This window comes from Suncus etruscus, chromosome 1 (assembly GCF_024139225.1).
Source record: "Suncus etruscus isolate mSunEtr1 chromosome 1, mSunEtr1.pri.cur, whole genome shotgun sequence".
Taxonomy (NCBI): domain Eukaryota; kingdom Metazoa; phylum Chordata; class Mammalia; order Eulipotyphla; family Soricidae; genus Suncus; species Suncus etruscus.
In genome coordinates this window covers 81,237,587-81,264,727 of record NC_064848.1, presented here as the reverse complement: position 1 = coordinate 81,264,727, position 27,141 = coordinate 81,237,587, and the positions used below count along the sequence as shown (strand labels likewise).

Sequence of the window (27,141 nt, the reverse complement as noted above, 5' to 3'; positions counted from 1 at the left end):
CTTTTAATCTACTTACTGAATCATTCATATGATTCACACCTGGTGACGCTCAGGGGTTACTCCTGGCTATGTGCTCAGAAGTTGCACCTGGCTTGGGGGAACCATATGGGACGCTGGAGGATTAAACCACGGTCCGTCCTAGGCTAGGGTGGGCAAGGCAGACACCTTACCACTTGCACCACCGCTCCGGCCTCAGGAATACAATTTTGAATCCCTTCACTAATAGCCACTTCTCTCTATCAGTATCCTGTTTCCCTCTGCCCCCCAGCTTGCCTCTATGGCAAGTACCATTTTTTTTTTCCTTTTTAGATACCATTTACAATCCTATTACCGATAGGGTTTCATGTATATTTCTTACTGATATCTGTAAGTCAAACATTACCTAAAATTGTGATGCTTCCTTTCCACTAGGTTTTTGCTGATGAGGGCTTAAAGCTTGCTTTAAGCGTACAAGCTTTCTCCAAACAGGTAATGCCTTATTATCTGCTTGGTGTTGGTGGTGGTTTCATGTATTAAGAATTTTAAGGTTTAAATGATGGACTTTGGTTTGGATTGTTATGAGTTCCTAAATTACATTTCAGCTAAGAGATGACGACAAACTTATGCTTCTCTTGGAAATAAATAAGCTAACTCCTCTATGCCAACAACTCCAGACAATAACCAGGACATCTTTTCAGAATCCAGTATTTCTAAAGGTAAAAGGAACAGTGGGTTATTCAGGTAGATTTTTTCCCACACTATCAAGTTTATCAAGTTAATTTCCAACCCCCCCCCCCCTTTTTTTAAAAGCTTAATATCCATAGAGGTTCAATTCTTTTTTTTTTTTTTTTGTGGTTTTTGGGTCACACCCAGCAGTGCTCAGGGGTTACTCCTGGCTCCATGCTCAGAAATTGTCCTGGCAGGCACGGGGGACCATATGGGACGCCGGGATTTGAACCAATGACCTTCTGCATGAAAGGCAAACGCCTTACCTCCATGCTATCTCTCCGGCCCCAGAGGTTCAATTCTTAAAAGTTATTTTTGATTTTGCAAGGCTATACCTTGCAGTGCTCAGATGTTACCCCTAGTGGTACTAGGGGACTATTTGTGGTCCTGGGGATTAGAATCTGAGTTGATAGAATCCAAGGCAGTGCCATAACCCTGTATTTTCTCTCCAGCCCTTATTTTAATTAATGCCTTGACTCAAGGAATCATTTATAACCAGAAGTTATAACTGACCCCAAAAAGCTGTGGGTTGACCAAATATGTATTTTGGACATGATTACTTTCATGCCATAGAGCGGCTACTCTTATTTTTGAGAGGGGGCCCCTAACAGTGCTGAGAGATTACTCCTGACTCTGCGCTCAGAAAACACACCTTGGCAGGCTTGTGGGACCATATGGGATGCTGGGGATCAAACCGGGTTGGCAGCATGCTAGGCAAAAACCCTATATGATGTGCTATCACTCTGACCTCCAGAGCAGCTACTTTTAAGCCTCAGTGTTAACACATGTCTAATGAGGATACCAATTCCTGGGTCTGGTCCCCTCCACACTTCAAGTTAGTGAATGTGACCTTATCCTAGCAAGGCAGAGTGCAAGGAACTACTTGGTAGGAGAGTCACTGCCACTATCTGGATAGAGCCTGTAAAGAAGCCCCTAAACAACCTGAAATAGAAGAATTTCAGGGCAAACATCCATTTATTTGTTCCCTTAGGGCTCAAATCAGCTAATGGGTTGTAATATACATACTTTTTTAGATCTCTTGGACTCCATAAGAGACATTTTATCACTTTCAAATAAATGATACAGGACAAGTATTTTAAATATCCCTTGTAAAGGCATTTCTTTGCTTTTTGCCACTGTAGGTTGATAAGTGTATTACAAAGACAAGATCCACGATGGCTATCTTGGTGCAGCTTCTTTCACTATGCTATAAATTAATGAAGAAGGTGAGATAGTTTTTCTGGCTTTAATTCACATTAAAAGAAATGAAAACGCCAAAGAAAGTTGCTGTTCTGTTTTTTCCAATTTATTTCAAAGTAACGTAGAAACTAATTGTCTTAATTCTGTTCAGTTTCAGATGGAAAACAACAGATGGGGCTCAGTCACAAATAAAGACACTGTGGATAGCAAAGCCTGAGAAGCTTTTGGGGCCAGATCTCCAAGACATTGTGTGGCAAGGCTGATGTTTTTCTAAAAAAAATGATTATATTTTTAGAAATTCAAAAATTTTATTAAAAAACCTATGAAATCTTATTGTATTTCTGATCATAAAATAAATTGTGAAGCTTTCAAACAACTAATAAATGCCATGGCTATTTCTAGAATCCAAACTGTGGTGTGATTTTAAAATGGGACATTGCCACTATTCGTGCTCTTTAAAAATCAAGCAATGGAGGCCAGAGCAGTAGAACAGTGGGTAGGGCATCTGCCTTATATGTGTCCAATGTAGGTCCAATCCCCAGCTCCTCATTATGGTCCCCAAAACACTGCTAGGAGTGATCCCTGAGTGCAGAGCCAGGAGAAAGTCCTAAGCACCACTGGGTATGGCCACAAAACAAATAAAAAAGTCTAGCCAAATATCCCAATGACTGAATAATTTTAAATTAAATTATTTAATTCAGGACTGGAGAGATAGCATGGAGGTAAGGGCGTTTGCCTTACATCCAGAAGGACAGTGGTTCGAATCCCGGCATCCCATATGGTCCCCTGTGCCTGCCAGGGGCAATTCCTGAGCACAGAGCCGAAGTAACCTGAGTGCTGCCGGGTATGACCCAAAAACAAAACAAAACAAAAAAATGTAAAAATAAATAAATAAATAATTTAATTCAAGCTCTTTTGAATACGTATATGCCTGAGCATCCTGTTTTTCTTCAGAAAATACACAGCAGTTCTAGCTGAACCTCGGATTTTCTTTAACTCCATAGGCTTTTCTTCCGGTCCACTGTTCCTTGTTTGTGACCAGGCTCCTCACAAGGTACTGGCTAGCTGCTAGGCTGCATGAGGCCTCTCCACAACCAAAGCAAAAGCAAAAAAGCAAGATCATGAGTTCACATATCAGAATTCTGGAGAAACTCTAATTAGGAGATGACTTTAAATTTTAGTTCTAGACACTGGGCATATCTGCCCTGAATATTTTATTTTTTTGAGCCATACCTGGCAGTGTTCTGATATTACACCTGGCAGGTTCAGGGAACAATATGGGATGATGGCGAGTTGGCTGCATGCAAGGCAAAATGCCCTAGCCCTACTCCTGTGCTATTGCTCCAGCCCCTGCCCTGAAATATTAACTAATACCTTATCTTACTAAAATGATTTTTCTTAAAAAATAGCTGAACACACTGGCGGTAGTATGATTGGTTGAAATATTATATGCCTAAACTCAACTATAATGTTGTAAATCAAAATTCTTTAATTAAATTTAAAAAGGGGCCAGAGCAGTAGCACAGCGGGCAGGGCATTTGCCTTGCACACTGTTGACTGGTTTTGATCCCTGGCATCCCATATGGTCCCCAAACCTGCCAGGAGGTGTTTGAGTGCAGAGGCAGGAGTAACCCCTGAATGCTGCCAGGTGTGGCCCAAAATTTAAAAAAAAAATTTTAAAAAGATTTAAAAAAGTCTGAACAGATAGCACAGGGGTTAAAGTACTTATCTGACATGTGACTCAACCCAGTTTGATTCCCCACAGTGTGTGGAAATACAGTACCTGAGCACCCCAGAAGTCACTCCAAACCACACTCACACAAAAATCCCAAATCATTCATTCTTGACCCTGATCTCAAAATCCTTTCAAATTATAATAGCAATAACGGAAAAAGTATGAGGAAAATGTCTGTAAATTAGACATCTATTTTGAGGTAGGAGGGGGTTTACACCACAGCAACAGGGCCATAGGAGCTACTTACTCATGGTGATGCTCAGGGATTTATGCAGTAGCAGGGATCAAACTTGCAAGCCAAGCATTTACTCATTCTATTGAGCTGTCCCCCTTGGTCCCTAATAAACAAGTGATTTCATCTAAAATTTTTTGGTTTGGGGTCACACCCAGCTGTGCTTAGGGGTCATTCAGGGTGCTGGGTATTAAGCCTGGGTATACTACATGTAAGGCAAATATTTTTTTTGAAATATATAAAATCTTTATTTAAGCACCATAATTACAAGCATGATTGTAGTTGGGTTTCAGTCATAAACAGAATACCACCCTTCACCAGTGCAACATTCCCTGACTCACTGTACATTTGCCTGACTCACTGAACTATCTCTTGTCCCTAAACTAATTTTCACTTAACAAGAAATAATTAAATTTATGAATGTATTTTCAGAAAATATAACAAATTTCAAAGCTTTTTTTTCCTCTGAAAGTCACTTTAAATAAGTATATAGTGTTAAATCATAAATTCAGGCTTATTTTTCTTTTTAGTTTAAATGATGTGCTTTTGTTTAATTTAAAGGCCTTTGTGTTTTTGGTACACCAGTTTTTCTGTAGCATCTTTCCTGGGTAAAGAATATCACGAGAATGTTAGATTTAGTGACTCAAATGCACTTATTTATAATAAGGCTATTATATAGCCTGCTTAATACTGCACTGCAGTTTTCCCATAGGCTAGGAAGTCATTTTTCAGAACTTTTTCATGTGTCCCTCATTTAAGAAGCCACAGTTAGAATGACTTGTTTCACAGAGCCAATATCAAAGCAGCAACATAACAGGTAGAGAAGGAATACTCCAGACTCTCAGCAAGCTAAGGAGAGCAGGGCACAGGGGTGGGGTAGTCCAGCTTCTCCATCAAGGACCACATAGTTGCCTTAAGACCACATTATTGTGGGGCTTGGGGACACAGCATGAGACTAGGGGGGCAACAGGTAATCGAGGAAAACAAAATGGTAGTAGTACACAAAACAAACAAGGTTGGAAACGGATGATGGAGAACGTTTTAGAAACACTAGGCTAAGACTTTCTGGCAGTTGTGGAAGGGTAAAAATTGGCTAGTTTTAAAACATCCAGCCCATGGAAAATTGAGTCCAGTAACTAAAACCAGTAACTAATGCCACATTTAGTTTAGTATGTTAAAATATCTGCTTTGATTATTAATCATAAAAACACCCCATGCTTAAGAACTGTGGAAGAAAAGAAGTGTCCACAGGCAGTAGTCTGGGAAGCTGAAGATGAAATGGGAACCAAAGTGTGTCAGGACAGGAGGAAAACGGGATACACTAAAAGGCAGGCTCTCAAGGAAGTGGTGGAGCGTGAAGTGAGCATCTCCTCTGGTGGACAGTCGGGGCTAGCAAGTGGCCACTCTGCACTCCCACTCCACACAGTCTTCAGGTGGCCACTGCAGCATTCATGCGCTTCACCAAGACTTCTTCATATTGTTCTCGTGTCAGTAAACCTTCTGTTACACTCTTACTTTCTTCAAATTTGGGTAGTACAACGGCAATGTAACCTTCAGTGGAAGGCTATTAAGAAAACAAGAGTATTTATTTAGTCTTGTGACAACCCATTAGTGAACAGTAATGGACTCATACTTTCTGCCTCCCTTACCTTCTCTTGAAGGATGGATGGCTCATGGAGGATGTTTTCATTTACTTCCATTAACCGTCCTCTGACACAGCTATTATGGAAAAAATGGTTTTGAAGGAAAACATTATCTGGAGACAAAGTGGCATAGTAGGGGGTAGTGTGCTTGCTTTGCACAAAGCCACCTCAGGTTTGATCCCCAGTATCCCAAATGTTCCTCCAGTCCACTGAGAGAGATTCCTGAACACAGAGAAAGAATAATACCCGAGTACCACCAGCCATGACCCCCCAAACCAAACAAAAATAAAAATAAGAGAAAAATATACCTTTTCTCAAATTAAGGTAAAAAAAAAACAACCCAAGTAACTCACCTAGATATGGTATATTCTTCTCCATCTGAGCAATAGATCTTACACAGTGGTGCAAGTTCTGTTAAAAATTGTGCTCCCTGTGTAATAAAAGGGAGTAAGTAATTAACTGATGTACATTTTTTTTCTTTGAGAGAAACCCTCATAACAGCATATATTCCTGGAACAGTGTTTTAAATAAAAATAACAAGCACAATAAAATCATTTACTTAAACATTTGTATAGCAAGTGCTTGCTATGCGCTAAAGCTAGGCTTTAGAGGTAAAAACAAAGTATGTAATAAGTAGAAATTTAAAGATTAGGGGTGGAGTGATAGTGCAGCGGTGGGGTGTTTGCCTTGCACATGGCAGACCTGGGCCACATCCAGGTTGTATCCCTGCCATCCCATATGGTTCCCCCAAGCCTACCAAAATTGATTTTTGAGCACAGATCCAGGAGTAACACTGGGTGTGACCCCCAAAAAAAAACAAAATTAAAAAATTATTTTTTAAAGATTAAGAATGTAAGATTCTATTTTTATTTTTGGTTTTTGGGCCATACCCGGTGACGCTCAGGGGTTACTCCTGGTTATGTGCTCAAAAATCGCTCCTGGCTTGGGGGACCGTATGGGATACTAGGGGATTGAACTGCATTCCTTCCGAGGCTAGCACCACTGCTCTGGCCCCAAGTCTATAAAAAGTTTTATAAGTTTTATAACTTTAAAAAGTTTTTAAGTTTTTGGGACTGGAGAGATAGCATGGAGGTAGGGCATTTGCCTTGCATGCAGAAGGATGGTTGTTTGAATTCTGGCATCCCATATGGTCCCCAAAGCCTGCCAGGAGCGATTTCTGAGTGTAGAGCTAGGAGTAACCCGAGTGCTGCCAGTTGTGACCCAAAATCCCAAAAATTAAAAAAAAAAGTTTTTAAGTTTTTAAGTCCTGAGCAAGGAAAAAGGACTAATTATAAGACATATGCTTTATGAGGCTCAAAGCTAACAAAGGGAAGAACAGTGAGGCATTATCAGAAACTCTTACTATGAGCTTAGTATATAAAGGATCTAATTATCTTCAAACTTCCCTATCAGGTGCATATGCCAGAGTCCTTTAAGTAGTATAGAACTGTCCTTGGTGATCTACTTTTATTTTTTTAAATAACATGCTAATTTGCCTAGAGGTATAAAGAATATAGGTAACATTTAGGGATAGCTGACCACTGTGTGGAGAGCAGTGTGTCCTAATGAACAAAATGGCAACTATTAAGGAATAGAAATAGGGGCTGGAGCGAAAGCACAGTGGTAGGGTGTTTGTCCTGCATCAGCTAACTCAGAACTGACTCAAGACTAACCAAAGTTCAATCCCCAACATTCCATATGGTCCCCTGAACCTGCCAGTATTTATTTATTTTTATTTTCTTTTTTGGTTTTTGGGCCACACTCGGTGATGCTCAGGGGTTACTCCTCGCTATGCACTCAGAAATTGCTGCTGGCTTGGGGGACCATATGGGATGCCGAGGAATTGAATCATAGTCCATCCTAGGTCAGCCGCGTGCAAGGCATATGCCCTACTGATGCACCATCACTCTGACTCCCAGTAGTGATTTCTGAGTGCAAAGCCAGGACTAACCTCTGAGCGCTGCTGGGTATGCCCCCCTCCCCCAAGGAATGGAAAATATTAAGCAGCAAATATTGTATGTTTTCTCAAAGCATTTTTTCACAGCCTCTATATATAATTTTAAAATTTTGTGAAACTATTTATGGTAAGAAAACAACTGAATTTGATAGACCATAAAATACTGGAAGTTGAAGTACTACTAGAATTTGAAATATAAAAACTAGTAGGAACAATTACTCAATTACATTGCTATCAGCATTTCCTTCCAAAGGCTGCTTTCTCTAGCCTTCATCCTGGAGGTGATAATGAGGAGGATGCAGGCTCTATCATGACAGATACCATATCATCTCAAAGACCTCATTTTGGAAGAAGATTTTATGGTTAAAGTATTTTTTTTAAAGTATGTATCCTTAAAATCAGTGCCTCACAGCAACCAGAGTGATAGCACAATGGGAAGGACAATTGCCTTGCACGCAATCAACCCAGGCTCAATCTCTGGCATCCCATATGGTCCCCTGAACCTGTTAGGAGTAATTTCTGTGTGCAGAGCCAAGAGTAACCTCAGAACTCTGTCAGGTGTAGCTCCTAAACAAAACAAAGAAATCAATACCTCACATTGTCAGGGAGCTGCTATGTGTATATTATGACTCTTCAAAGTGATTGGTTTTATGATGACAGTGACAGAGAGGACTGAAGCAGGGAGGGCAAGAACATACCCGTTTAAATTTCCCGGAGACCTTGTTCTGAAGTCTGCTGCAGTTGGTGCTGATTTGGTAGGAAATACTTTTAATTGTCTTTCCACTTTGAAGAACTGGATGAGATTCTGCCAGTGTGATGACACATATTCTACAGAGTTAAAGGTGGTCCTGCATTACTGTTTGGCATACTTATCCCCATCATTAAGTAGTTCTACTGGCCTAAGATCTGAATTAATATACCTTAGTCAAACTATTATTTCCCTGCTTTTCCTATTTTCCTCAATAGTTGGAGTGTAAATATGAAAGGGAATGCAGTAATGAAAGAGAGTATTAATTTACTTACAGGGAAAATGAGGGAAAACATACCAGAGGTCTTTAGGTAGAACTGAAGCAGAAGTAAGGCATGGCAGTCATACCAATATACATGATTGGTCAATATGCCAATATCTCATTTATGCCTTTACTAGTATCCTCTTCCTGGACTCTGGCAATTCCATAGTCAGGCACAGTTTGGTTACCTCAAATACCGGCTCTGGGTGTGGTCCTCCATTTGAAAGTTTGAGAAATATGAATGTTTTATTGTGCAGAATAAGTAAAAGTTCAATTCTTGTCAGCCAAACTCCTATCAGTAACACTACAATTTCAACAGAGTAAAAGCTAGTAATTTCAATTAATACTTATGCAAACTATTTCCATCTTTGCATATAAACTCAGCAAGAAATTTTTGGTGATATACAACACCCATCAGATAGGGGGTTAATAATATCTAATATATACAAGGAACTGATAGAACTTAACAAGAAAAAACATATAACCACATCAAAAATGTGAAGAAATGAACAGACACTTCCTCAAAGAAATACAGATGACCAAAAGGCACATGAAAAAATACTCCACATCACAATCATATCAAAACAAAGAAGCAAATCAAAACAACAATGAGATAGCATCTCATGCCACAGAAAATGGCTGGCATACATCACAAAGAACAAGAACAACCACTGCTGGCATGAATGTGGGGAGAAAGGAACTCTCATTCACTGCTGGTGGGAATAGCATCTAGTCCAGCCCTTTTGGAAAACAATACGGATAGTCCTTAAAAAACTAGACATTAAGCTTCCATATGATCCAACAATACTACTCCAAGGGATATACCCTAGGACCACAAAAACACAATACAATAATGCCCTCTGCACTCCTATGTTCATAGCAGCACTATTTACAATAGCCAGAGTCTGGAAATAACTCAGATGCCTGACAGATGAATGGCTGAAAAAACTGAAGTCACAAAATTCGTGTATACATGGATGGGTATGGATACTATTATGTTGAGTGAGATAAGTCAGAGGGAGAGAGACACGGAATAGTCTCACTCATCTGTGGGATTTAAGAAAAATAAGACTGGGGCCAGAGCAGTAGCCAAGTGGTAAGGCATTTGCCTTGCCCACGCTAGCCTAAGATGAAACTTGGTTAGATCCTTCGGTATCCCAATGGTTCCCCATGCCAGGAGTGATTTCTGAGTGCATAGCCAGGAATAACCCCTGAGCATCGCTGGGTGTGGCCCCCAAAAGAAGAAAATAACTACACTGACAACTACCATGATAGTGATACAGAAATACAATGCCTGTCTTGAACACAGACAGGGGGTGGAGGAGGGGGAGAAGGCAAATGGAGGACATTGGTGGCCAGAAAGTTGCACTGGTGAAGGGGGGGTGTGCATTTTATGGATGAAACCCAATTACTAACATGTTTGTAACCATGGTACATAAAGAAATTATTTTTGATGATAACTCAAAATTCCTGATTGGCTTACCGATTAGAATGTTGTAAGATACAGTGGTCCTCACTGGGTTTTCCTTTGACATCTACAAGAAACAATAAGTTACTGAGTCATTTATTTTCTCTTTCTGTGTGGTACTTCTTGGTTCGTAGAAAATTATTTATGAAAACGAAATGCATGCCAATTACTGGTTATCCTTGACTTCAAGAGATACACTTCAACACCTCCAAGTTATTTGAAGAAACCTCGGCCAGAAAGATCATATAATCAATTAAACTTAAACCTTATCTCATTTTATCTTTATTTTAAAATGAAGACACTAATTTCTATTTTGGAGGAAAAAACAATGTATTCTTTTTTTTCTCTTTGGGCCACACCCAGTGAACCTCAGGGGTTACTCCAGGCTATGTGCTCAGAAATCGCTCCTGGCTTGGGGGACCAATGCCGGAGTATTGATCTACAGTCTGTCCTAGGTTAGCACGTGCAAGGCAAATTCCCAACGGATTGTGCCACCACTCTGGCCGCAAGCAATGTATTCTTAATGTTTTTTTTTTTTTTAATATATAGACAGTTTTAAGGTAACTATGTCATTTGGTTTGATCTGATGGTAGAGCAATAAGTTCAGGATTTATGTAGAAATCGATGTTTTAGCTACAGTCCTCGTCAAAGTGGGAAGTAGGTCATCATAAATTTGGCTGAACTTATGCAAACATTTTATTACTGAGATGAGTAACATCTGTGGTACTTGAAGGCAAGAACAAGAAGGGATTAGAGATGCAACCACTGATACTGAGTTTCCATAGGATATCCACTTCTTTCTCTTTTTGAGGGTGGGGGACCAGAGGACTCTGTGCTGGCAGAAAGTGGCAAGACTGCGGAGCTCAGGGTTACCATGCGGTGCCCAGGATTAACTTAGGCCTCCTGAAAAAAAGATGTTTGAACTCTCTCACCAGCCCAAGGTACCTATTTTTAAATGTCAAAGTAAAACATCAGAGGCTTGTCTTAGATTCTGCTTCTTCTAAATTCTCTATTTTTTAAAAAATAATTTTTATTGTGACCAAAGTGAACTACAAATCTTTCACAGTAATATTTAAGGTACATAGTGACAATGAATCAGGGCCATTCCCACTAGCAGTGTTGACTAGCCTCCACCAAAGTTCCCAGCCTGTATCCTATACCTCCACCCTTAAATTCGCTATTTTAACTTGCTATTCATGTAATCTCCACCTGAGTCTTTTGTTGTTGTTATTTTGCATCACACTCGGTGGTGCTCAGGAGTAGTTCTGGCTCAGCGTTCAGTGATCACTTCTAGGAGGCTGGGGGTGGTGGTGGTGGTGGTGGAGGGGATGCCAAGGATAGAACCCAGGGCGGGCCTTGTGCAAAGGCAAACGCGTTCCCCACTCAGCATCGCTCCGGCCCATGCCCTGAGTTCCGCTCGATCTTAGTGCGTAGTCCTTCAAATTCCTCCCGGCACTTAAGACACAGCGAGCCGGTCCTGCCAAGTTAGTGGACCATAGCTAAGTGGAAGGCTCACTCTCTTCCCGAGAGCAGCCCGTCCTCGAACTTGCATTGCCTTCACAGCTCCAGCATCTACCCAGTCGCGTTCCAGGCTTCCATTCCCTGCAAACGTCAGTCCCCTCAGGCTTTTTTTTTTTGGGGGGGGGGGTCCACACACGGCAGCGCTCAGGGGTCACTCCTGGCTCTAGCTCAGAAATCGCTCCTGGCAGGCTTGGGGGGACCACATGGGATGCCGGGATTCGAACCACCGACCTTCTGCATGCAAGGCAAACGCCTTACCTCCATGCTATCTTTCCGGCCCTCCCTCCGGCTTCCAACACGGAGACGAAGCGCCTGGGAGATCTGACGCCAAGAGACCACGGAGTGCTCGCTATCCTCCCTCTACTTACCCGCTTTATACCAGCGAGTGAAGTAACGATCCACCAGCGAAGGGACCGTAGGCTCCGCAGCCTTCAGCTCCGTCGCCATGGCGACGTCGGGCGCCCGCCGCGGTCCGATCGCGTGGAACTGAAGACTTCCGGCGCGTGTTTAGGTCGTCACAGGCGCGCGGTCTTCCTGCCTTCAAGCTCCGCCTATCAGCAGGCCAAGACGCACTTTCGAATCGTGACGTCAGAGAGGAAGTAGCATAGAATAGGCTGGAAGTGTACCAAAGGGGCGGGGCTACTTTAGCCTCTGCCGTCTATTTCTCCCGGGTACCGGAAGTGCCCACCGGAACTCCGCCTGACGTCACTCGCGCGCCGCACTACTGCGTGCTTAGGGTTGGTCTCTGTCTTCAACCTGCATCTTTGCAGCCTCCCAACCGTGCTTCATCTCCCAGATTGTCTCTTGTCCCTCGGACCTAGAGCTCGGCGACTGGAAAACCCGTTCGGAAGGGCAGGAGAGCTTGGAAGTCGCGGACGGAGAAGGCCGCGTGTTCATATCCGTCCCTGGCGCGGGTCGACGGGCCGCGCGTGACCAGAGACCGGGACGGGCGCACTGCTGCTGTCCTGGGCTCTCCCGAGCACGGCGCTGTGAGTGTCCGTGTAGTCAGTCAGTCAGTCAGTCTCTCCCGGGGCGGAGGTGCAGGTCTGGCGGGCGCTGGTGTTGCTGAGTCGTGTTCAGCCTGAGGGAAGCCTCGAGCGCCCGCCCACCCTCTGCCTGCCTGTTGCAGGGGACATGTGGAGTGTTGGCGAGACCGTGGGCCTCCAGCCTCAAAGCTCTTTCTGCTTGCTCCACCTCTGCCAGCTGCATTCTGGCCCCACCTCGAGATTCCTTGCAGGAGTGGAAAGAGAATTAATGCGTGGTAGAAGGCGAGGATTTGCTTTCTGCACTGCATTTCTTTCCTCCTCTGCCACTTTGGAGCTATTGCTCCTTAGTGTGCTTTCTTGGAAGGATTAGCTCCGTGATTTAAAAACCTACGAGGTTTACATCAGGTTCATATATTTCTTAGAAGTCAGTGAACATAAGTGTCATCAAAGCTTTTATTAAAATCATCGCCTGCCTTAGTTAGACGCCTTTTATATAGTTTCATCTTCCTCTGGATCACTTACATGCGGTATCATTCAATATTAAATTTAACATGTAGAGTGTGAGGATTGATTCATCATTATTCTTTTGCGGCTGTATGTGTGAAACGTCAAGATGAATCCAAAGATCTGTAAATTAAAGTACCATAAAGAGCTGTGTGGTTTTTCAGTTGTCAACCCTAATATAAGTTAGGCTCTTCCACTCATACTCCTGAAAGGGACCTGAAGAAACCGTGCAAATATTGGTTAAATGATAATATACAGTAAATTATATACGATTTTGCCCTAATCAGTATCTCATCTTTTTTTTCATGCACTGGTGACAGCCAGGTCAGGAAATAGGGATCCTGTGTAGTCAATTATAAGCAAGGTCTTCAAGCACCTCCAGCCTTTGTCATTATTTGAAGTAAGCTATTGGAATTTTCATGTCTTCATTTCTCCTTAGAAATTTAAATGCTTACTTTGATTTCAGTTTTAATTTTTTTAGTGAACATATATACAGACAGTTATAAATAAGTGTAGTTGGTGGTATTAGAGTAATTTAATTTTTTTGGTTTGGAGGTCATACTTGGTGGTGCTCTGGGCTTACTCTTGGTTCTGTGCTTAGGGAACACACCGGCTGGACTCGGGACAATGTGGGATACCAGGGGTACCTAGCCTGGTCATGTAGAAGGCAAAATTTGCTGCCTGTTAACCTATCTTTCAAATCCCATTATGTAAATTTATTTCAGATTTTCTTCAGCTCTGTGTTTGTATCATTACGGTTAACATTTTCCCATATGATTTTATGAATCATTTATGTTAGAAAAATAAACTGATACAAAAATATAAAATTTGTTTTTATATTCAGCCTTCCCAAGGAATAAGTGAAGTTAAATTCTTTTTTTTTTTTGGTTTTTGAGCCACACCTGTTTGATGCTCAGGGGTTACTCCTGGCTATGTGCTCAGAAGTCGCTCCTGGCTTGGGGGAACCATATGGGATGCCTATGTGCTCAGAAGTCGCTCCTGGCTTGGGGGAACCATATGGGATGCTGGGGGATCGAACCGTGGTCCGTCCTACCATAACCCTTGCAAGGCAAACACTTTACCTCTAGCGCCACCTTCCCGGCCCCGAAGTTAAATATTTTTAAGAAAAGAAAAATTTTGTAGTTTAAACTTGCCTTCCTGCCATTTCTAGATTGGTGTGTTGAGCGGCTGCCAACCCTCCCATATGCGTTCAGCTGAGATTGGTTTCTTCCTTAATTATTCTATTACTTCCTGGAGATCAAGCTCATTTTGCTTAAGTGTGTCATTTGTCATTGTTACACTGTTTTTCTTTTAGGAATTTTTGCTTCACCAAGGTATAACTGTGCCCCCTCCTTTTTATTTTTTATTTTCAGGAATAAACTTCATCATGAGAAACCTTAAATTACTTCGCAGCCTGGAGTTCCGGGATATTCAGGCTCCAGGGAAGCCTCTGTGCTTCACTCTTCGATCTGAACAGCAGACAGTACTAATTGGCTCAGAGAATGGCCTGATAGAATTAGATCCTACTTTAAGAGAAGTATGTTACTAGTAGAAAATAACCTGTGCTTAGCCTGACCCTTGAGTTACCTGCCTTCATATTTTCTTTGTAGTATTTACTTTTTTGTCTATATGTGAAATAAGGTAATTTTTATTGAAATTTACTTAGAAATATGTAATGGGAGAGTAAAAGAAGTACATGTTTAAGGGTGAAATGGCCTTTTCCAGAGTAGAAAAGGGAAGCAGTAGAGATTATCAACTCTATGTATCTATGAGATACATACTCATAGGAGAACATGGGTTTGAATAGCCAGCCCATGAAATAGCCAGCCCATGAAATCTCAATGAATTCATATTCCTTCAGTCTATATTTCTTTATATTGATATTAGGCATGATTAAATTATAAATCTCTATTTACCTGCTTGCTATTCTGAATCAAATTTGACAAAACTCTGACCTAAAATTTTATGTGGGTACCCTACTTTTTCCCCTTTAACTATGTAAGTCTATAAAAATTGTGGTTCCTAACTTAACAATAGGTAACACAATATGAAAATTGCCTATAGAATTTTTAGAAACTATGCTTCACTTTCCAGTTATACCATGTCAGACTCCTCACTGAATGGTACATGAGTTCCACTAGGATTAATACCACTACTATCTTCCCTTAATTCTATTTCCTTACTTAAGTACATTTCCCTCCCATTTGGGGAAATCTTAGAAAATGCAGTTTCTTTTTCTTTTCTTTTCTTTTTTTTTTTTTTTTTTTTGTTTTTGTTTTTGTTTTGGGACCACACCTGGCAGTACTCTCGGGTTACTCCTGACTCTGCACTCAGAAATTGTTCCTGGCAGGCTTAGGGAACCATATGGGATGACAGGGATCGAACCCAGGTCTATCCCAGGGTGGCAGCGTGCATGGCAAATGCTCAATGCTGTGCTATCACTCTGGCCCCAGAAAACTGCAGTTTCTAATGTAAGGTTTTCTTGGACATTTGTTATTGTTGTTTTGTTGGGTCACGCCTGGTGGCACTCAGTAGTTACTCCTGGCTCTGTGCTCAGAAATTGTTCCTGGCAGGCATGGGGGACCATATGGGATGCGGGATTCGAACCAGCGTTCGTCCTGAATCAGTTGCGTGCAAGGCAAACGCCTTACCGCTGTGCTATCTCTCTGCCCCTCTTGGAGATTTTTGAAGGCTTCTTTCTTTTTGTTTGTTTGTTTTTGCTTTTTGGGCCATACCCGTGACTCTCAGGTTACTCCTGGCTATGGGTTTAGAAATTGCTCCTGGCGTGGGGTCCCATATGGGACATAGGGGGATCGAACCAGGGATCGAATCGTGGTTTGTCCTAGGTTAGCATGTGCAAGTCAAAATGCCTTACGGCTTGCACCACTGCTTCAGCCCCTTCCTTTTGGTTTTGTTAGCAAAAATATCTTCAGTTTTTGTTGTTAAAGAAAATAAGTAGTATTATGATAATTCCCAAATGAAAGTTTGGATTTTTAACTTAGAAAAAAATATCTTCTTGAAAGCTTTCATATAATGAGAGAATCACTAAACAGGACTTGATTTCAAGACATGTCTTGAAAGTAGAGTGATTTTTATTTCTTTCTTTCTGTTTTGGTGTCAGGTGAAAAATGAAATTTCTCTAGTGGCAGAAGGTTTTCTTCCCGAGGACGGAAGTGGCCGCATTGTTGGTATTCAGGACTTACTGGATCAGGAGTCTGTGAGCATAGCCACAGCCTCAGGAGATGTCATACTCTGCAATCTGAGCACACACCAGGTAGGTGAAAGTGGCTAGGGAGGCAGAACTTTATCCTCAAACAGTTCTCTGATGCAGAATTTTGAAAACTAAGGAGACATAATGTTTTAAGCATTTTATAGTTACATTTCTTCTCCTCTTCTCTTCTAATTCCCCCAACATTCAGGGATCATTCTGGTAGGTTCTGGTGACTGGGATGCTGGCGATTGAACCTGAATTGACCTTATGCAAGGCAAGCACCCTACGTGCTATTCTATTGCTCAGGCCCCAATTATGTTTTTTTGTTTTTGTTTTTGTTTTTGGGCCACACCCGGTGGTGCTCAGGGGTTACTCCTGGCTTTCTGCTCAGAAATTGCTCCTGGCAGGCACGGGGGACCATATGGGACACCAGGATTCGAATCAACAACCTTTGGTCCTGGATCAGCCGCTTGCAAGGCAAACACCGCTGTGCTATCTCTCCGGGCCCACCAATTATGTTATTTTTAAAGTCGATTATTTCACAGAGTTACATTACCAGTACAATAATAACAGCCCTGATTGTAACTAAGTCTTACAATATGCCAGGTACTTTTTCCAGGTACTTTTAATGCAAAATTTTATTTATTCTTTGCCACACCTTATGAGGAAAATTGTTATTTTTCAGAAGAAGAATTTGAGTCATGCTTTAGTAAATAGGCAAGAGTAAAGTAATTGTCAGAAGAGATTTTATCACTGGCACTTTGAATGTAACACCTTCACTTTAACCCACCTCATTTGTACTATAATAAATCTTATTCTCTTGGGGCTGTAGGGAGGAATAATATAGCAGGTAGAGTGCTTGCTTTGCTCTTGCCTGACCTAGGTTCAATCCTTAACATCCCATTTTGTCTCCTGGGCACTTCGAGGAGTAACTTTTTTTTTTTTTTTTTGGGGTCACACCTGGCGGTGCTCAGGGGTTACTCCTGGCTGTCTGCTCAGAAATAGCTCCTGACAGGCACGGGGGACCATATGGGACACCGGGATTTGAACCAACCACCTTTGGTCCTGGATCGGCTGCTTGCAAGGCAAACGCCGCTGTGCTATCTCTCCGGGCCCGAGGAGTAACTTTTTTAATGCAGAGCCAGGAATGGTTATCTGAGCATCTTTGCATATAAAAAACAAAAAGTAAATAAATTAATAAGCAAACAAACTTTACTCTCTGTTCATGGAAAGAAATAGCAGAACTATCATGTAGAACTTCATTAGTACTTCTCATATGTCAGATGCACGCTTTTATTTGAGAAGCATTTTGTAGAATTTTCTAGATTGCAGGGCTCCTCCCTTCCGTTGCTGTCCATGCTGTCCATCATGCTGGTGGTTTTGCAGTGCTTATAAGACAGCATCTTTGTTCCTGACTCTATATATAGACTTCACCCCTGATCACACAAATTCCAGACCACATCCACACCCCATTATTTTTTATGTATATTTTTTGTTGCTAGTAGATCTGTTTTTTTTTTTTTTTTTTGGCCACACCTACCTGGTGGTGCTCAGGGGTTACTTGGCTCTGCACTCAGAAATTACTCCTTATAGGCTCAGGGGACCATGTAGGATGCCAGGGATCAAACGCTAGTCACCTGTGTGCAAGGGAAAAATGCCCTACTCATTGTGCCATCATTCAGGCCCCTGTTAGAGCTGATTTTTAAGAGCTCTTTATTTTATTTTTTATATCGAGGTACTGTGATTTTTTTTTGTTTGTTTTTTTGTTTTTTTGTGGCTTTTGGTTCACACCCAGCAGTGCTCAGGGGATACTCTTGGCTCCATGCTCAGAAATTGCTCCTGGCAGTCCCGGGGACCATATGGGACACCGGAATTTGAACTGATGACCTTCTGCATGAAAGGCAAACACCTTACCTCCATACTATCTCTCCGGCCCGGTACTGTGATTTGTAATACTGTTAATAATCATTTCATGCGTGTATAATTTCAACACCACACCCACTACTAGGACATCTACTTTCTCCTCAACTAAGGTACCAAAGAACCTTTCTGGTTCATTCCCTTCCCGAACCCCAAATTCAGTTGTTTGGACCAGCAGCTAAAGGGTCCTAGGTCCCACATTGGTAGACTGGACCACCATTTGCCATTTCCCATGGGTTTCAATGGGTTTTGTTTTGTTTTGTTTTTTGGGGGGGGCATACCTGGTGGCACTCGGGGTTTACTCCTGGATCTGCACTTAGAAATTACTCTTGGCAGGTTTGGGCGACCATTTGGTATGTTGGGGATTGATGTTGGCAAACCCAGGTTGGCTGCATGCAAGGCAAATGCCTGACTACTGTGCTATTGTTCTGGCACTCCCAGACTTTTTGATACATGCAGTTCTTACTGGTGTGAAAATTCCCCCCTTTTTTTATTTATTTGCCTTTCCTTAATCAGAAGTGATGACCATTAAATACTTTTTTTAACTTTGTACTTTAGTGTTGTGATTTTGCCCCCCCCCCCATTCTTACTCTTGATCCTTCAAGGTACCTAAAAAAAACAAAAACAAAAACAAAACAAAACAAAGAAAGCACAACACAACACAACAAACTTTCCTGGGTCATTTGTCCTTCTCCCTTCTCTAAGCCCATAATTAGACACCTTGGTTTTTACCAGATGATTTAGGTTCAAAATGATTAATGAGGCTGGAGAAATAGCTTGGAGGTAATTCATTTCCGTTACCTTTGAATCCCGGCATCCCATATGGTCCCCCGAGCCTGCCAGGAGCGATTTCTGAGCGTAGAGCCAGGAGTAACCCCTGAGAGCTGCTGGGTGTGACCCAAAATCAAAAACAAACAAACAAAAAAGATTTAATGATGAAAAATAATTCTTTAATCTTTCTCATGAGATAACTCTGGAAGGAATTGAACTTCTAGGTATTTTTAGTCCCTTGCTCTGTGTCATGTCTAGTCACTTGTCACCAGGTGACTACTTGTATATTTCATTTTTAAATTATTTTGATTTTATTTGATTTTATTTTAGCAAATACCCAGGCACTGCTGTTTTGAAATCTTGTCTCATATATCTGTTTCAGCTGGAATGTGTTGGAAGTGTTGCCAGTGGCATCTCTGTCATGAGCTGGAGTCCTGATCAAGAATTGGTGCTCCTTGTTACAGGTAAACTTGTCACTGGAACCTGATGATTTTTATAAAACATGATTCCTAATAACATCCAAGGTTTAGTCTCTAAACAGTTTGGTTTCTCAAATTTCTTTGTAAAACCAGCTCATGATTATAAGGTTCGTATATGTATGTGTTTAAGTTTGCCTACATCTTAATAAGTTGTTTTCAAGGTTGGTTTTTTTTGTTGTTGTTTTTGTTTTTGGGCCACACCTGATAACACTCAGGGGTTACTCCTGGCTATGTGCTCAGAAATCGCTCCTGGATTGGGGGACTATATGGGATGCCTGGGGATCGAACTGTGCTTCGCCCCTAGGTCAGTGTGTGCAAGGCAAATACCCTACCACTTGCGCCACCACTCCAGCCCCACAACTTTGGTTTGTTTGTTTTTGAGCTACTGCCCATCAGTGCTAAGGGCTCCAGGGTATATGTGGTACTGGGATTTGAACCTAGATTGGGTGTGTGCTGGGTAAGTGAGCCCATAATACTCTCTCCAGCCCTGCTTCTTGTAACTCTTAAGAGCTCTTGTATGTGAAGGTGATCTGGCTGAGACATGTTACCACATTGATCGGCAGGGTTGATTTGGCTGATCTGGCTGGCTAGGCAGGTGTCCCCTTTCTTTCTCACTGTTCCACATGCTCAGTGAAAGAGGATGGCATTCCAGAACAGAGACAGACCATTCTTTGGTCGACAGTATACAAATAGCCCTGCTCCACTGCTAGAACCTCCAAGCAAGGTCTCAAGATCCGTTTGTAGGAAAAACATAGGGTAGTCAAGCTTCTGAGACTTCAGATACATCCAAATGAGGTGTTGCATGTGACATTGTGCCTTAAGAAAAAAAAGTTCTGGGGTCAGAGAGATAGCACAGCAGGAGGGTGTTTATACAGATTTGAACAGGTGGTGGTTCGAATTCTGGCATTCCATATGGTCCCCTGTGCCTGCCAGGAGTGACTTCTGAGCTCAGAGCCAGGTGTAACTCCTGAGTGCCACTAGGTGTGACCCCCCCAAAAAAAAAAGTTCTTAGATGCTTTCAAATGCTACTTTTCCTTTTTCACTTAATAGTAAATGAGGTTTTTGGGGCTGGAGAGATAGCATGGAGGTAAGAAGGATGGTGGTTCGAATCCTGGCATCCCATATGGTCCCCCGAATCTTCCAGGGGCGATTTCTGAGCACAGAGCCAGGAGTAACCCCTGAGTGCTGCCGGGTGTGACCCAAAAAAACCAAAAAAAAAATAGTAGATGAGGTTTTTAAAACTTTCGTCTCAATGAAGTGTATATCTGAAGAGATACTTTGATGACTAAAGTGTTGAAGTTAGTGGAGGAGGATTATGTGAGTTTTGTTTGCTTGTTTTGGGAACCCCCTTTTGTGCTCAGGCCTCAATCCTGGCTCTGTGCTTAGGGAAAACTCTTGGTGCTTGGGTGACCATATGTAGTTCTGGGAATTAAGCTGGCATTGGCTATGTGCAAGGCAAGCACCTTCCCACTTGTACTGTCTCTGATCTAAGCTATGTCCATTTTTAGGTTAGTTTGTATATCTAACAGATGAGAATAAAGGTGACTTACCCTAAATGTTACTTTTTATTTGGTTTTGGGGGTGTTACCTGGTGGTGCTCTGAGTGTAATTCTAGCTCTGTGCTCAAGATTCGCTCCCGGCTGAACTCAGACCCTGGTTGGTTGTGTGCAAGGCAAGCATCTATTGCACTATTTTTAAGTGAGTCTGAATGTTTTGAGTTAGTGATTTTTCTTTCTGATTCTGGATGGCTCCTTTTTAGCTGGGTAGCTTCCAGTGATGTAGGTACTTAAGGAATGACAAGTTCATTACATGGAAATCAAATTGTTGTTTGATTTTCTTCAAGGTGAACAGACCCTGATCATGATGACAAAAGATTTTGAACCAATCATGGAACAGCAAATCAACCAGAATGATTTTGGTGAAAGTGAGTAGAGCTTTGACTGAAATAATCTGTGATTTGAATTTCTTCTTACATTTGATCATTTTCTTGAAAACTCAAAACCATATAACCTGAAGGAACCATGAACCTTATACCTTGATTTGTTAAATGTTCAATAACTCAGTTTCTTCTGTTTTCTGTTTTTGTCGAGGGGATTAATGATATATCATGGTATGTTGTTCTAACATCACACCTGCCACCAATGTTTCAAGATCCCTCCCACCCATTCCCCACCTCTACCTTCTGACAGACTTAGTTTGGCCAACTCTCCAGTTCTGTTGCCTTTGCTCATTTGTTGCTCCCTTAGTATGTATCCTTATATCCCACTCGAGAGATTATTCTGTGTCTGTCCCTTTCCTTCTGACTTCACTCAGCTTGATAGCCTCCATTTCCATCAACAAAACAGGTAGCTTGTTGAGTTCATCCTTTTTTTACAGCTGCAAAGTTGTGTGACTACATCACAGCTTCATCAGTCATCAGTAGTTAGATGTTTGGCTTCATTTTTAGCCCAGTTTCTTGGGCTAAAGAACTTAAAAGAACTTAAAAGCCAGACCTGGGGAGCCTCTTTGAGATGGAGTGTTGATTTTGTTAGTGATCTGTGGGGTTGAATCTATGGAGTTGTGTTTAAGGTCACTAGATTGTTATTATCCCCAAACAAAAAAGTCTTGCACTGGGGAATCAGTGAAAGCCACTCTGCTAGTCAAAAAAGAAGAGAACTTCTGGGTAATTATTTGGGGGAGAAAACAAGAGAAATGGGATAGAAGAATTATTTTTGTTCTATTTGCACCCAAATCTGTATTTTCATGGAAACCATCAGATTGTTTTCTTGCTTAAGTATCACTGGGGTGTTTGGTGAAGTTAGGGTGCAGATCACAGGAGGGGATAAATGAGAGGAGATAGTTATTGTCTTTAAGGGGCTCTGGTCAATTTCAGAGGACCAGCCAGTAAGCCTGACTGAGAAAGGAGATAGAAGGTGTTAATTTCTATTGAGCTCTAATCTTACAGTATTTTTTTTTTTTACCAACTCTGAGAAATCATTTATACAAGTACTCTCTTATTCATTAAACATGATTTACTCAGGACTAATTTGAGTGTATACTGGGGGTTTCACTGTGTTTCAGATATAATGGGCAATTTGGCTTCTCCCTGAATGTGACCCAGAATTCTATGATGGGATTCCATGACATGCAGGTGTTGGATAGCATAAGGATGGGGAGAGGCGAATGGAAAAGGAAGACTGAGTTGTGGAGGCTGACTGGAGACTTGTCTGAGTGATAGTGGGTTTATGAAGGCTAAGACTAGGGGGGAATTGTCTGAGTAATTGAAGCAGTTTGTTGTCAAGAGGATTTCATAGAAGTTTTTCACAAGTCTTGGTATATTTAAGCAACTGAGTATTTCAGTATTCCTTGTGTGGCAGGACATGAGTGTGGAGTAAAGTGATTAGGATGGATTTTGATGAAGCTTGGAGCTTGAAAATTGAGTTATAAGGATTCAGGCCATTAAAGGTTTTGCTGTTGTATTTTTGATTGAGGACAGATATGTGGAGCAGGTGGCCAGATAGGAGGCTGCTATAGGAATCCGGGAAGAGAAAGGAATAGGGGGTGAGAGTGGGGCTTTCATGAGGGAATAGATACATAATTGAAGAAGTGGATTTGTTTTTGTGTTTTTTTTTGACCACACTAAGTGATGCTTAGAGGTTACTCCTTGCTTCACACTCAGGAATTCTTCCTGGCAGGGTTGGGGGACCAAGTAGGTTGCTGGAATCAAACCTGGGTTAGCTGCATGCAAGGCAAGCACCTTGCCACTGTGCTCTCGATCTTAAAAAAGTGGATTCTTTTTTTTTTTTTTTGGGTCACACCTGGCAGTGCTCAGGGGTTACTCCTGGCTCCACACTCAGAAATCGCCCCTGGCAGGCACAGGGGACCATATGGGATGCTGGCATTCAAACCGATGACCTTCTGCATGAAAGTCAAACACTTTACCTCCATACTATCTCTCCGCCCCCCCCCCCCCCCAAAGTGATTCTTGATGAGAATGGGAACACAGTTTCTGAATTATCTGAAAAGCATTCCTTAATTCAGGTGCCCAATTCCTCTGCTGCCCTAATGAGTTTGAAATGTACCAGTTCAGAAAGTGGAGTAGTGAGGCTTTGGGTAAATAAGGTGAAGAAAAAGCTTAGTGGAACTGTCTGCAGAAGCTCTCAGCCTTAAAGGGAAGGTGGGGAAGTACTTGTGTACTGGTGTGGTAGGTGATGACTGCTGTTTGTAGCTTAGGGCAGTTTGCAATCACCACACGAGGTAGGCAAAGGAGAGGCGAGAGTTCTGGCTATGAATTGGGAGTCACTGGCAATAAGGCAGTCTTTATTTCACAGTCTTTACAATCTGGAACTCTGGGGCCACAAGTTTTGCGGATTCATGGAAGGGAGGGGAAGAATATATAAGATGACAGTAAAGTGTTTTCCAAGCTAAAGGTCTTTCAATTATTTTGTGCTCATTGTTGCATTATAATATGGATCAAAGGATTTACGAGTATTGACTGCTGATCAGTTTATTAAGTAAATCTAAGCAATGAACCTTATGAAGATTAGCAGTGAAACTGCTTTATTTTTATTTAGCTTATTGGTTGTCTTGTCTTCTCAACCAACTGTTCTCTAGGCAAGTTTGTCACTCTTGGATGGGGCAAGAAGGAGACACAGTTCCATGGATCAGAAGGCAGGCAAGCAGCCTTTCAGCTGCAAATGGTAAGACTGGGTTTATGGAGGGGGAACTGGGAAGAGTGTCTGTGATGGAATTACAGAAGCTCTGAGTTCAGTCTACCACCAACATGCCCCTTTTTCTTTTTATCTTATTATACCTGGCAGTGCTCAGTTACTCCTGGCTCTGCGCTCAGAAATTGCTCCTGGCAGGCACAGGACCATATGGGATGCCGAGATTCGAACCACCATTTGTCCTGAGTTGCCTGCATGCAAGGCAAACGCCCTACTGCTGTGCCATCTCTCCGGCCCCAGCAAGCTCGTTTTTCTTTGAAAAGGAAATTTGTTCAAAATTCTCAGATTTAAATTCAAAGAATTTTGCTTTATATTCGCTTTGTTTATTATTTCTGCATCTTAGAAATCTTCACAAGAAGATTTTACAGGTAGTTGCAGTTGCAGATGATTTTTCTGGCTAGTTTAAGCCCCAGTACAAAAGTTGAGATGTAATAGCCTGTAGGTTCTATGATGTGGGCTCTTCTGACCCCTTGTACCATTTGTGTTTCTTCTGCCTTCAGCATGAGTCTGCTTTGCCCTGGGATGACCATAGTCCGAAGGTGACTTGGCGTGGTGATGGCCAGTATTTTGCTGTGAGTGTTATTTGCCCAGAGACAGGTATGGAAATCAGTTGCAGTTATACTAAAAACATTGATCTTAATAATTTTATGAAGCTTATCTTTCTCTTGCTTTGGGGATTTTTCTTTAATTTCATAACTGAAATAAAAGGTCTGCTGCTTTAGATGCTAATGAATCTACAGCTAAGAATTAGAAGAACTCTTTGAAGTCATCTGGCCCATCTTACTACATGTTGGGTACCATTTTGCAATAAGATGATGTTCATGGACTGTAAAATTATGGTCATATGCCTGTGTGGTTCCTTTTATGCTGCCATTAAATATTTGAATGTTGTGTCTTGACAGCATTTGTTCAATGTGTGTGTTTTCTGCTCCTCAGGTGCTCGGAAGGTCAGAGTGTGGAACCGAGAGTTTGTGTTACAGTCAACTAGTGAACCTGTGGCAGGACTGGGACCGGCTCTAGCTTGGAAGTGAGTGGGATAAAGCCTGTAACTTCTATGTTATTGAAGGGATGGAGGTAACCAGTGGTCCTCAAACTTTTTAAACAGGGAGCCAATTCACTGTCCCTCAGACTGTTAGAGGCCAGACTACAGGAAAAACAAAAGTTATAAACAAGTTCCTATGCACACTGCATATATCTTAATTTTTTAAATGAAGAAACATAATGGGAACAAATACAATATGTGGCCCGTGGGCCATAGTTTGAGGACCACTGGAGGTAACTGGCTTGTAGAAGTTTGTGCAATACCACTTAATCTTTCCTCATTTGACTGTTGTCAGTATGGGTTTCTTTTGAGTTCTGTGAGTCTGAATTAAATTTGAAAAGTAGATTCTGAGTTGCTTCTTAAGATATCATGTGGGGGGGGGGGCTCGATAGGAGGTGGGGACTCGGGACTGAACCTGGGTATTCTATATACAAAATCCTACACACAAAGCCTATTCATTAGCCCTTTGAGCTATCTCCTTCTCTGTTCTTTTTTAAAGAAAAATTTTAGGTGGGGGATGGTCTTTGGGGGTATATCCAGCAGTGCCCAGGGCTTATTTCTGGCACTGCATTCAGGAATCACTCCTGGCATAGGTTGGGGAGCCATATATGGTTCTGGGATCAAACTTAGGACAGCTACATACAAAGCAAGCACCCTACCCAAATACTATCTCTCCGGCCCTCTTCAGTTTATGGCCCACACATTTTGTAGTTTATAGGTGGGACCTATATGAAGCCTGTATCAAGTGGAAGAGAATTGGTGCTTATAGAAAAGTCTGCACGGGTTTCTTTCCATTGCAGTATCCACCTCACCAGGGAAAATCTGCTTGTAGGCTTGTAGGAATCTTGCAGCCTAGAAGTCAACATTTAGTTCAGGGCCTCTCTGTAGTTCACATCATGCCTGTGATGTGAGTCTGTTCTGACTGCAGATTTGGATGAGCAGGTTTTTTTCCTACCTGTCCAGGATTATGTGGATACACATAACATCATTCATGGGCCATACAATACAGGCAGATTGGCCAAAAAGCACCCAATTCTTTCAGGTGCCAAGACTAGACCACCAGTGATTTCAAGTGCCTTCCCTGTCCCATTATAAATAGGAGAATGTTTATCTGTCTCAGTAGCAACCATTTTAGTAAATCCACTGTCTCACCAGCCATCCAGGAATAACTCCTCAATGCAAGCCAAAAAAAAAAACCCTGAGCAGGCCCGGGTATGGCTCAAAATAGGAAAGAAGGAAGGAGGGAGGGAGGGTGGGAAGTATGGAGGGAGGGAGGGCTGGAAGGGAGGAAGGAAGGGAGGGAAAGAAAGAAAAAAACTGTTTGCCATTGTATTTCAATTTTTGTTTAGTCACAATGAGAAACTTTTGGATATCCTGACACTCTCGGTTTACTTTCAGACCCTCTGGCAGTTTGATTGCCTCTACGCAAGATAAACCTAACCAGCAGAATGTTGTGTTTTTTGAGAAAAATGGACTTCTCCATGGCCAGTTTACACTTCCTTTCAATAAAGATGAGGTTAAGGTAGATGCCTGTGTTGTATCACCATCCAATTTAGAGGACTTTTCTAGAGATGGTTTGTATTTGATATAATTGTGAGTAGAGTTTTCATTCATACCAAGTTCCAGCACCACATCCTCCCCCACCTCAGTACCTCCCTTCTATTCCCTACCATGGTCAGTTTAGTTCTCTTAACTGGTTCTCAAAGCCCTCTTTATCTCTCCACTATTTTCCTGGTCGCTATTAAGTTATTATTATTTTTAGACAGAAACATTTAAAATATCTTAGTTCTTTCAGATGAATGCATAGGCCACAGAATTATTTAATGACATTGTGGAGTAGTAATTTTCTCTTAACCATCAGCTTAGGGTTCTTAGATTTGTGGGAAAAGGGAATTTAGCTACCATAAAGGTTATAAAATAACTAGAGGATAATGATTGATCATTTTTTTGCCATAGGTAAATGACCTACTCTGGAATGCAGATTCCACTGTGCTTGCAGTATGGCTGGAAGATCTCCAGAGAGAAGAAGGTTCCCCTCTAAAGACTTATGG

The 27,141-nt window shown here is 41.8% G+C and overlaps 3 protein-coding genes across 3 annotated transcripts in view; 2 read left to right on the top strand and 1 right to left on the bottom strand.

The window, feature by feature from the left end:
* CTNNAL1 (catenin alpha like 1) overlaps window positions 1-2,192 on the top strand; it is a 77,365-nt gene extending 75,173 nt beyond the window's left edge. Inside the window, exons 16-19 of the mRNA XM_049784592.1 lie at window positions 412-468; window positions 582-695; window positions 1,848-1,931; window positions 2,057-2,192. Of these exons, the coding sequence (XP_049640549.1) occupies window positions 412-468; window positions 582-695; window positions 1,848-1,931; window positions 2,057-2,122 (321 nt within the window). The 3' untranslated portion in view covers window positions 2,123-2,192. The remainder of the gene's footprint in view (window positions 1-411; window positions 469-581; window positions 696-1,847; window positions 1,932-2,056) is intronic.
* A 2,992-nt stretch (window positions 2,193-5,184) lies between these two features.
* ABITRAM (actin binding transcription modulator) lies at window positions 5,185-11,923 on the bottom strand. The gene is made up of 6 exons (XM_049784988.1): window positions 11,840-11,923; window positions 9,966-10,017; window positions 8,171-8,300; window positions 5,869-5,945; window positions 5,522-5,591; window positions 5,185-5,436 (listed from the first exon to the last, which is right to left on the bottom strand). Exons 1-6 carry the CDS (start codon window positions 11,916-11,918, stop codon window positions 5,302-5,304), a joined length of 543 nt encoding a protein of 180 aa, XP_049640945.1. The 5' UTR covers window positions 11,919-11,923; the 3' UTR covers window positions 5,185-5,301.
* Window positions 11,924-14,339: 2,416 nt separating this feature from the next.
* The window catches only part of ELP1 (elongator acetyltransferase complex subunit 1), a 55,596-nt gene continuing 42,794 nt past the window's right edge, over window positions 14,340-27,141 (top strand). The window contains exons 1-9 of the mRNA XM_049785185.1: window positions 14,340-14,498; window positions 16,083-16,235; window positions 19,246-19,327; window positions 21,186-21,266; window positions 23,936-24,021; window positions 24,549-24,645; window positions 24,985-25,075; window positions 26,489-26,612; window positions 27,047-27,140. Coding sequence (XP_049641142.1) covers window positions 14,349-14,498; window positions 16,083-16,235; window positions 19,246-19,327; window positions 21,186-21,266; window positions 23,936-24,021; window positions 24,549-24,645; window positions 24,985-25,075; window positions 26,489-26,612; window positions 27,047-27,140 — 958 coding nt within the window. The 5' untranslated portion in view covers window positions 14,340-14,348. The remainder of the gene's footprint in view (window positions 14,499-16,082; window positions 16,236-19,245; window positions 19,328-21,185; window positions 21,267-23,935; window positions 24,022-24,548; window positions 24,646-24,984; window positions 25,076-26,488; window positions 26,613-27,046; window position 27,141) is intronic.